This window comes from Orycteropus afer, unplaced genomic scaffold, assembly GCF_000298275.1.
Source record: "Orycteropus afer afer isolate SDZICR_OR568_19922 unplaced genomic scaffold, OryAfe1.0 scaffold00010, whole genome shotgun sequence".
Taxonomy (NCBI): Eukaryota; Metazoa; Chordata; class Mammalia; order Tubulidentata; family Orycteropodidae; genus Orycteropus; species Orycteropus afer.
In genome coordinates this window covers 2,949,352-2,959,989 of record NW_006921597.1, presented here as the reverse complement: position 1 = coordinate 2,959,989, position 10,638 = coordinate 2,949,352, and the positions used below count along the sequence as shown (strand labels likewise).

General features: G+C 37.3%; 1 protein-coding gene across 1 annotated transcript in view; it reads left to right on the top strand.

The window, feature by feature from the left end:
* Nucleotides 1–10,638, top strand: part of SEC22B (SEC22 homolog B, vesicle trafficking protein) — a 30,877-nt gene that overhangs the window by 15,048 nt on the left and 5,191 nt on the right. The window contains exons 2-4 of the mRNA XM_007948427.2: nt 2,433–2,542; nt 6,626–6,786; nt 8,853–8,999. Of these exons, the coding sequence (XP_007946618.1) occupies nt 2,433–2,542; nt 6,626–6,786; nt 8,853–8,999 (418 nt within the window). The remainder of the gene's footprint in view (nt 1–2,432; nt 2,543–6,625; nt 6,787–8,852; nt 9,000–10,638) is intronic.

Below are 10,638 nucleotides of genomic sequence, written 5' to 3'. Positions count from 1 at the left end.
GGGTTTGAACCGCCAGCCTTCTGGTGAGCAGTCAAGTGCCTTAGGCACTGTGCTACCAGAGCCCCTACAATAATATTAGCTATAATAAAATATTTCTAAAACTGAGGGTATAGTTAAGGATGCACAAATATTTCTCAAGTGAATGGCATTATAACAAATCACTGCTATAAGGGCAGTGCTGAACAAGATGAATCTACAAATTAATACTTCTAATGCCCTCTACCTAACTTCCCTAGGTCATCTCATGCTTATTTACCTCCACTCAGTTCACCATTTTAAGTATAGCTTACAAAACAACAAAAAAATACAGTTGCTGTGGAGTTGTTTCCAACTCATGGTGACCCCATACTTCAAAGTAGAACTGTGCTCCATGGGGTTTTCATGACTGACCTTTTAGAAGCAGATCACCAGACTTTTTTCTGAGGCACCTCTGTAGGCGTTCACACCACCAACCTTTCAGTTAGTAGCTGAATGCTTAACCATTTATGCCACCCAGGGTCTCCTTAAGTGTGGTTTACTATCCTGTACTTGTACATTTGTTCAGCTGCCCCTTACACAATTTTATCTTTGCTCTCATTTTTACTATTTATTCAGTGTTTCACTATCAACACTTTTAGATTTCACTTTGTACTTTCTTAAAGTTAGGCCTCGAACCCAGTCTGGGAGAACTTACTATAAACTTCTTCGTGTTCAGACATTTAATTATTAAACACCTTCCAAAGGACAATAATTTTATATATTTCAATCCCAAATAAAATAATTCCTATTACATGGCAAAAGGTTTTTATTGTCATTATGGGGAACTATAGGAATAATATTGGCATATGAATAGATAATATATGCTTGGTTTCCTTTCTGCACATTCTTCTTCCCCTTTTGAATCTAGTAGGTTAGTGAGGTATGATTTTCTCCTTTTGAAATGACACTGCTACTCCCCATTTTTTCTCTAAATCCTTTTGTGACCACTGGTGCATGTAGGTACCAATTATATTTTATACCTGTGGGGTTTATTGGTATGTTTTGTGCCACTTATAATATGTGCTAGCATCATAGCAGGGACTTGAGTAACTGCATAAGATGGGAAGAATGACTGAATGATTTTTGTCTCTTTGGCCTTCCAAACAGATAAATCTTATAAATATATTTACTGTTTCCTTTGTGTTATTGGGAAGCTGTAGTTTTTAGCGTTAGGTAATAGTCAAGTGAATAAGTTATTTTCAGGTGAAATGCATTGTAAGCACATGTCCTTGACATACTTCATGACCATAAGAACAAATAAGTACCACTTACATTTTTTGCCAGTTGAGCTTCTGAACAGAAGATAAGCCCTGTGAGGACGTTTATAGTTTTCTTTTGTGCTATTTGTGTTAAAATCCTACTTCTAGAGTCTACTGGTACATATTTATATCAAATAATATTTATAAAAATCCAACTTACATGACGAAAGATTGCCAACATTGAGTGATTCAGCATGCATTCCATTAGTGAAAAAACATTACATCACCAAAAAAAATTACGAACATAATTCAGTCATGAAAAGGTTAAATTGTAAAATCACTTAGAATGAATTAGAAAGATATTGCCTTTAATCCTATCATCTGTGTGTGTTATTATTTTCATTTCACATGCATGTATCCCTCACCATCCAAACTTTTGCTATTTAAACTTAGGTGCCAATTTGATTGACATACTATTTTGGATCAGTCTCTTGCTGCCTGAATTCCTGTTATTTGATGATTGAAATTCAGGGATCAAATAGATTCAACACAGTATACCTCCATGTTCACATTTCCTATCTAATTTCTTTCTGACCAAACTTGGGAACCATGTAGATTTATTCAGGGAAAGATATTTGACTTTCCAGTCTTTCTCCTTTTCTTATTTTTATATTTACTTAATTGCAGTTATAATGTTCAAAACAATTTGCAATCATGGCTGTACACATTTAGTTTTGCATAAATGCTCAATACTGTGATACTTGGTCGAAGATTCTGTTTGACTGTCAAGCATAAATATGAGGAGATTGATCATTGTGTTGTGTGAGGATTTTCCCCTGAATACTATGCTCATGTACACCAGTAACTGTGCAAGTAAAATGAGTTAGGAGGAGAGCACTGACCAAGTAGTGGAAAGAGTGCTGGATTGAAAGCCAAGAGTACCTTTTATGTTGTTGAGGTATGCACTTTAGCTTCTTAGTAAATAACTAATATAATTTTCTTGAAGAACTACAGGCTAGGTGTTCCTTTTTTCTCTAGAAGTAGGCCATTTTTTTTTTAGTGAGTCTTTTAAAACATTTAAAAATGAATATTACTAAGCTGTAAGTGAAAAAGTTTATTTACATACTGTCTTTAAAAGATCATGGTGGTTCTCACTAATTGATACAGTTTTTTTCTTTTTGGTGAAAAATTCTTAAATGAAAGTTCTTTTTTCAGTCTGGCCGGGACCTTCAGCAGTACCAGAGTCAGGCTAAGCAACTCTTTCGCAAGTTGAATGAACAATCCCCTACCAGGTGTACCTTGGAAGCTGGAGCCATGACTTTTCAGTGAGTATAATCCAGACTTCTTTATGATCATTTAAATGTGAAATATGCTAATGTAAATAATATCTGATTAGAATGGTAGTAATTTTTTTCTTTAGTAAAGGTAACTTTAAAAATATAGTCTCATCATCAGGTAACTCCCCTGGCTCTCATTCTACAAGACTGAATCCTTAGTTTGCTTATTTAACATGCGGACAGTAGTTCAGTCTGTCAAATGAACGTGTCTAGTGAATGCTGTAATCATCATGTAATAATAGATGACTTCTTGCTTTAAAGCATGGAGCCAGACATTTGTAGGTTAGTGCCCTTGCTAACATTTACTAATAGTGTAACCAAGCCTGTTTCTCCAAGCCTGTTTCCTCTGTAAAATACAGAAAATAATCAGAGTTCTGAGGTTTATGAGGAAATCCATGTACATCACTTAGCTTCTTGCTGATATAGGAAATAGTCAGTAAATATTACTTATTACTTAGAAAAAAGAAAATTACAAAAGATAAGGGCATGTTAGTCAGTGCATACAAATAGTAGATAGAAATGAGAGAAGAGTCAAAGGAACTCTTGGATTTCAGGTTATCTGCAAATATTTGTATTAAATATTTAATACAGGTCAAGTTTGAAGGTGATAAAACAGGAAGGATTAAAAAGGAAAAGAGTTATGGAGGATCAGAGGGAAATAAAAAAGGATTAGCAAAATTCTTCATATTTTAGGAACGGAGATACTAGCTTAATATAGATGAAATAATCCACTGCCATTGAGTTGATTCCAACTCATAATGACCCCCGTTGGCTTTTTTGTAAATCTTTATGGAAGTAGATTGCCTCATCTTCTTCCTGTGGAGTGGCTAGTGGGTTTGAACTGCCACCCTCCTGGTTAGCAGTCAAATGTCTTATGCACTGTGCCACCAGAGCACCTTAAAGATGAAATAAAGCAGGTTCCTATTCTTTAGGTATAATAGGAGCCCACTTTGCTTAATTTGGGGGGGAAAAAAAAGTTTTCCCTCTCCAAAAACAAATATGTACAATGACACAAAAGCCAATACAAAAAAAAACAAAACCCCAGCCTATTGGTTAATAGTATAGTGGACAATAAATTTCATAAGGTATTAATTTGTGTAGTATCTGAAACATTTTCTGTTAGTGGTTAGATACTGTTGAGTTAGTTCTAACTCAGTAGTGAACCCATGTACAAAATAACAAAATACTACCCAGTCCCCCACCATCCTCACAATCATTGCTGTGTTTGAGCCCATTGTTGAAGCCACTGTATCAGTCCATCTTGTTGAGGGTCATCATCTTTTTTCGCCACTCCTCTACTTTACCAAGCATGATATCCTTCTCTAGGGACTAGTCCCTCCTGATAAAATGACTGAAGTACATGAGACAAAGTCTCACCATCCTTGTTTCTAAGGAGCATTCTGGCTGTACTTCTTCCAAGACAGATTTGTTCATTCTTCTGACAGGTCATGGTATGTTCAGTATTCTTCATCAACACCATAGTTCAAAGGCATCAATTCTTCTTCATTCTTCCTTATTCATTGCCTAGCTTTCACATGCATATGAGGCAATTGAAAATACCATGGCTTGAGTCAGGTACACATTAGTCCTCAAAGTGATGTCTTTGCTTTTTAACACGTTAAGGAAGACTTTTACAGCTAATTTGCCCAAGAAATATTATGGATTCTTAATTAGATAATATCTTTACCTCTACCATGGATTAGGGAACAAAAGTTCTAGGAAAGTTCTCATGGAATTGAGAAGAGATTTTCTTTTGCCTAGTTCCTTTAGGATCTTCTTCTTATTATTCCATCCTTTATTTCCATCGGGAACTATTTATTAAAGGCTCTTTTTTTGCCAGATCTTATATTAAGTCCTGCCTTTCATCTCATAGCCGCTAATGAGCTTATTCTAATTTTTGCAAAGAAAGACCATAAACAGATAACACTATAGTACCTCAGGGCAGGAACTGCTATAATTAAGATAGGAGTGAAATGCTTTGGGAGCAGACAGATGGGAAAAATAAATTCCCATTTGTGGGCAGTTAGTTTAAGGAGCTCTGGTGGCACAGTGATTGATATATTCAGCTACTAACCAAAAGGTCAACAGTTCAAACCCACCAGCTGCTCTGCAGGTAAAAGATGAGGCAGTCTGCTTCCATAAAGATTTACAGCCATAGAAACCCTATGGGGCTGTTCTCCTCTGTCCTGTAGGGTTGCTACAAGTTGGAATTGATTTGATTGCAGTGGGTTTTGTTTTGGGGTTTATAAGTTTGAGGATAGGGGATGGATAGAATAAAGAAAAATTTCACAGAAGAATTTAGTACTATAACTGAGCATTTGAAAATAAACAGGATTTCTCCAGGTACATAAAGGAGCATTACAATTGGAAAAAAACAACATAAACAGAACTCCATGAGGATATAAAAAAACTTTGCTTGTTGGAGAACAGCAAGTCATTTGGTGTATAGGATATATGATAGAATGTGGCCCACACTTGTAAAGGGCTACAAATACTATATCAAGGGCTGTTATTTTGTTTTATAGGTATTAGGGAGCCCACCAGAGTTTTGAAACAGTAATACAGTTAGGTTGACCTTTTAGTAATAAAACTGTTGATATCATAGGAGGTAGTCTAGATTTAAGGCAAGGAAACAAGTTAATGCATGTGCTCAAGCAAAAGATAGGACAGCAATACTGTTATTTATTTATTTTTTTTTTGGAAGGGCCAGAGAGAGCGTGTAATTCAATAGTCTTTATATTACGCTCAGTGGAGCCCAGTGATGCCTTAGTAACCACCACAGAGAGGCCAGGGAAGGAGGCTATATTTAATGCTTTAGGCCTTTAAAGTAGAGGACCTCTGATTTTATCTGCTGTCCATGTTGGTCTTCAATTTTTGCTGAAATAGAAAGTAATATTACTAAAAATAAGTTTGAAAAACCACTGAATAGCCTATTCTCTTTCCAAGAATATCTCAGACATGTAGTTGTAGCTCCTTCCAGAGTGTCATGGAGCTCACTGTCACAGGAGGAGGTCTGTGTTCTGGATAACACAGCTAATAACACAGCTAATACAGAGTTCTCCTAACCTGGAAATTAGAGTGTGATTAGTCCTGAGGTCATTGTTTTCTGTACCCAGTAAATATTGTGACATTAATCTCCAACTTTTAGGTATGTCAGTTTCCTGTTTCCTAGGGCTATTGTAACAAAATGCCTCAAAGTTGGTAGATTTAAAGAACAGAAATTTATTGCCTTATAGTTACGGAGGCTGGAAGTACAAATCAAGATAGTGGCTGTGTTGGTTCCTTCTTAGGGCTCTGAGAGAGAAACTTTTCTATGCCTCTGTCCTCGCTTCTGATAACACTTGGCAATCCTTGGCATTCCTCGGCTTTCAGCTACTTCCGTGGTCATGGCCATCCTTCTGTCTAGCTCTCTGTTTCTGTCTTCTGTCATAAGACATAGGGGCTTTGGTGGTGTAGTGCCTAAGGCATTTAACTGCTAACCAGAAGGCTGGCAGTTCACACCCACCAGCCCTCCTTGGAAGGAAGATGGGGCAATCTGCTAGACAAAGCTCAGATGGGATTAGGACCCATCCTACTCCAGTGTGACCTCATATTAACTGATACTATCTTCAAAGACCCTGTTTCCAAACAAGGTCATGTTCACAGATACCAGGTGTTAGTATTTCAGCATATCTTTTTGGGGGACACAATTTAATCCATAAAAGTATCCACAAAAATTTCCAGTGCCACTGATATTTTTTATGGTTGCAAGGAGTTTATGTCTACCATCTACATAGTCAAAGAGTGGATCCAGTGATAGTAAGATGAAGAAATAGTCTTAGGTATTACGATATTTTAGATAAGGAATTGTGTAAATGAGTAAATAGGTGTAATAGACATGTCAATATTCTATTTGGAATATACTTTCTGATTCTGAGGACTTGTGTTTTGAAGTTGATTTTCTGATTGAACCAGCTTCAAAAGGCTTAGGCTTGATATTTTCAAAAGTTTGTATGGTACTGAGAGTCTGTTTCAAACTATTGGAGGGACTGTTACTCTAAAAACAACTTTTCTTGCTTTTTGTCTCTCCAGCTACATTATTGAGCAGGGTGTGTGTTACTTGGTTTTGTGTGAAGCTGCCTTCCCTAAGAAGTCAGCTTTTGCCTACCTAGAAGATTTGCACTCGGAGTTTGATGAGCAGTATGGGAAGAAGGTGCCCACTGTGTCTAGACCCTATTCCTTTATTGAGTTTGGTAAGTTTTTGACGTGACTTCTGTATCATGGTAGCAAACAATATGAAGAAGCTATTTGTTACACTGATATAATTTTGATGCATTTTTAGTGAGGTTCCTTACTGACATTTTTGATTTTGCTGCCTCTCCCATTCTACATTGCCTTTCGAATGAATGAGTTCCTTGTTATAAGTAACTTTCTCTAGGTTTTTTGTTTTTAATCTTTTCCCCATAGAACTTATTTTCCTTTGCCCTTTTTTATTGTTTGGTTTGATTCTTTGTCAGAGTTATGTGTGGTAAGACTATGTGCTTAAAGATCTACTTGATTTGTTTATAATTCTGAGTTCTTTTTCTCCCAGCCCATAGACAGGTAGATGCACATATACATTCATTCACAGTAAAAGTGATTTTATGGAGATCAGAATTTGGAGTTTAGAAATGTCAGATTTATTGGGAGCTCTGGTAGCATAGTGGCTAACACACTTGCCTGCTAACCAGATGGCTGGCGGTTCAAACCCACCAGCCACTCCTCGGAAGGAAGGTTGGGCAATCCTACTTCCGTAGTGATAACTGCCTCGGAAACCCAAGGAGGGGTCGCTATGAGTCGGGGCTGACTCGACAGCACATAACAACAACAACAATGACAAAAAAAATACTAGAAGATATATGGTATTGGACAGAAGCATTTACTACATGTAGAAATAGTGAGCCTGGGTGACCATGTTATAGATTATAGAAAGACTCATCACTGATCAGGTCTTGTAAAGTATTTCATAGCAACAGATTAAAGGAAATGTGTAAGAAGTAGGATCAGGCCATATGGCTGGAACTTTCAGTTACAAAAGATACTTGTTTCATTCTCTTAGAATTTCTGAAGTGTTTCCAATTTGCTAGATTAGTGGGTCATTTTGCTTTTTAGAAACAGAATATATAGCAAAAGAAACCCATTGTTCTAGAGCAACAAACTCTCTCAAGATAATAATTTCTATAATGTCTGCTTTTTCATATTTTATTTTTGTAGACAAAGAATAAAAAGCCAGTAAACCCAAGAAAAAACAGTAAGACATGTATCAGGGCCACACAGGAAATAGATGGTACACTCAGATAACTTTACAGACTATCTACAAATATATGATAGATTATAAGGGGACTACAAGGTACAGTAACAACATGGTAGTTAATACCATCCCTAGGCCTGAAGTGATGAGGGGAAGGAGCAGTTCTGGAAGTGGGAAGGAGAAAATTTATAGAGAAGAACAGTAACTTTAGTAGAGGGTTAGTGCCAGCCCAAGGTGACTTTTCAGGAAGGAGCCAGAATAATACATACCCTGACATAACTCTTTCCTTCAATCATGCTGTTGGGGTTCTCTGTTGTCTGAACCTAACTGGAACCCAGAAGGTAAAAAGACCATTGATAGAGTCCATAAAGGCCAGCTTCCCAAGGCAGAAAGCAGCCTCAGAAGGGTGGAAAGGAACTCTAAAGAGGGAAATGAAAGGTATCTAGCCCACATAACTTAAAATGTTTGCCAAATACTGAAACTGTAACCTTCAGTAATAAATTACTTAGGAGTTTTGAGGAATATAAGGCTAAAGATATCTGTGACTGAAATTTGGTAGAAGTAGTTTGGAAGACTGCCTATTTCATGTTTACTTTACCTTAATTTTAAGAATTGGTGAAATTTGAGATGTATGTGAAAGAAAAGACTTTAAAACAATGTTTCTTTTTTTTTTTTTTTAATTGTGTAAAACAATGTTTCTTAACATTTTAATGGTCATGTATCTTTTACCATGTTAGGCTGTAAGATTGCTAGATTGTTGCCAGCATCTGTTTGTTCAGGGAATATACAGAGTTAAGTAATAAAACTTACTATTTAATGTGCAAAGGACATTTCTCTTGAATGGTCATCTCCTTATTTGTTTACATTCTACAAATAAAGAAATTGAAGACCAGTTTTGATACTCACCCAAGGGTTTGGTTAACCATGGACATTGGCAAATCCAGGACCAAACTCAGAATTTCTGATCTCATTCTTCAGTACTTTGATGAGCATGAAAGTTGTTCATGGCCACTTGCTTCTTCATTCTAGATACCTACATTCAGAAAACTAAAAAACTCTACATTGACAGTCGTGCTCGGAGAAACCTTGGCTCCATCAACACTGAATTGCAAGATGTGCAGAGGATCATGGTGGCCAATATTGAGGAAGTGTTACAACGGGGAGAAGCACTCTCAGGTATTTAAAAGCAGTAAGAGTCTTAAGAAGTGGTTCTCATTCCATGATGCAAGGATAGCTTATTTTGTGGTACCTTTGCTGTGAGAGTCTAGCACTGATAAGAATTCATCTCTTAGAAATGCATTACATTGAAGGTCATCCAGTATATATTTTTTCCCTAGTATGGTTAGTTTTTTGTTGACCTGGAGCAATGTTTTGTTGCCCTGGATTCATACATAACAGAAGCAGTCACTGTTTCCAAGATATTTACAAAATTAAGTATGTACAGAACACTTATACAAGTTAAGGAAAGTGAAAAGAAGAATAAGGAAGTTGTCAGAGACTTACTGCAGTGGTTTCCTACGTTTCCTAAGTTCACCTCTTTGAGAGACTTCTCATTGCTGCCAGATGGAACTTCGCAAATGTCATTTTCATCAGGATGTTCCTCTGCTGTAAAACTTATAAAATCTGTGACTACAAGGTAAAATCCAGTCTGGTGCTAACTTTTTATTCATTCACTCACTATTATTGAGTGTTTGTTATGTTCAAGGCATTGTGCTCTGTTGAATGTTCACAAACATTTTATCTCAGCCAGATCAGCTTTCTCCAGTCCTTAATGATCTATTCTTACCTCTTGCTGGACAAGAACTTGCTCTTCAAAGAAACTTTCCCTGATCCTTACAGCCCATATTTCTTCAAACTTGTCTGTCCTTTAAACTCTTACAGCATTTAGCTATATAATGTTTTTTAGCACATAATTGTGTGTGTGTATATGTATGTATATGTATAAATTTGTGTGTATGTTTGTGTGTTTTGTGTGGTTATGGAAGCTCTTTAAGGTAGTGTCATCTGACTCATATCTGTTTCACGTACATCTTTCATATCTCTCGCAGTAATGGTCACAGATAGATACCATATGAGTATTATTGAATTCAGCCTTGCTGCACAGTTCCTAAAGAGCTCTAGTGGCACATTAGTTAAAGCATTTGGCTGCTAACCAGAAAGTCAGAGATTCAAACCCACCAGCCATTCCATGGAAGAAAGATGAAGTAGTCTGCTTCTGTAAAGATTTAAAGCCTTGGAAACCCTATGGGGCAGTTCTACTCTATCCTTTAGGGTCACTATGAGTCAGAATTGACTTGTTGGCGGTTGGTTTTTTTAGTGTGTGTGTGGTACAGTGAATTATTGAATATGGCTCTTCTAGCCATGATCTTTGTGACTGCCACAGATGACTGGGGGGGGAGTATGCAAATGTGAGGTTCTGTGGTCCACCAAGGGGATTGCACAGTTTGCTAATAATGGAAATAAGGTACATGGCATGCTTGCAAGCGTGGGACTGTGCACGTTAGGTATGTGGAACCCTAATATGAGGACTGGTCAGTTTTGCCATCTCGCTAGGCTTAAAATGAGCCATCCTAGAGGTGGAAAGGGGGATTTTACTACCATCAAGAAGGAAGAGCCAGGAGTGGATCCTGTCCTTGCACCTGAGATACCTGCACTGAACCTCCTCAACCCATGAGACAGACAGAAGCACTACTGAGACAGGCAAGAGACAGCGGAGTCAGCGAAAGATGGCAAAGGACAGCAGAGAAACTGCAGCAGCAGAAGCAACAGAACCAAGAGATCAGCATAAGAGAGAGTAGTGGGCTTCTCAGGCCAT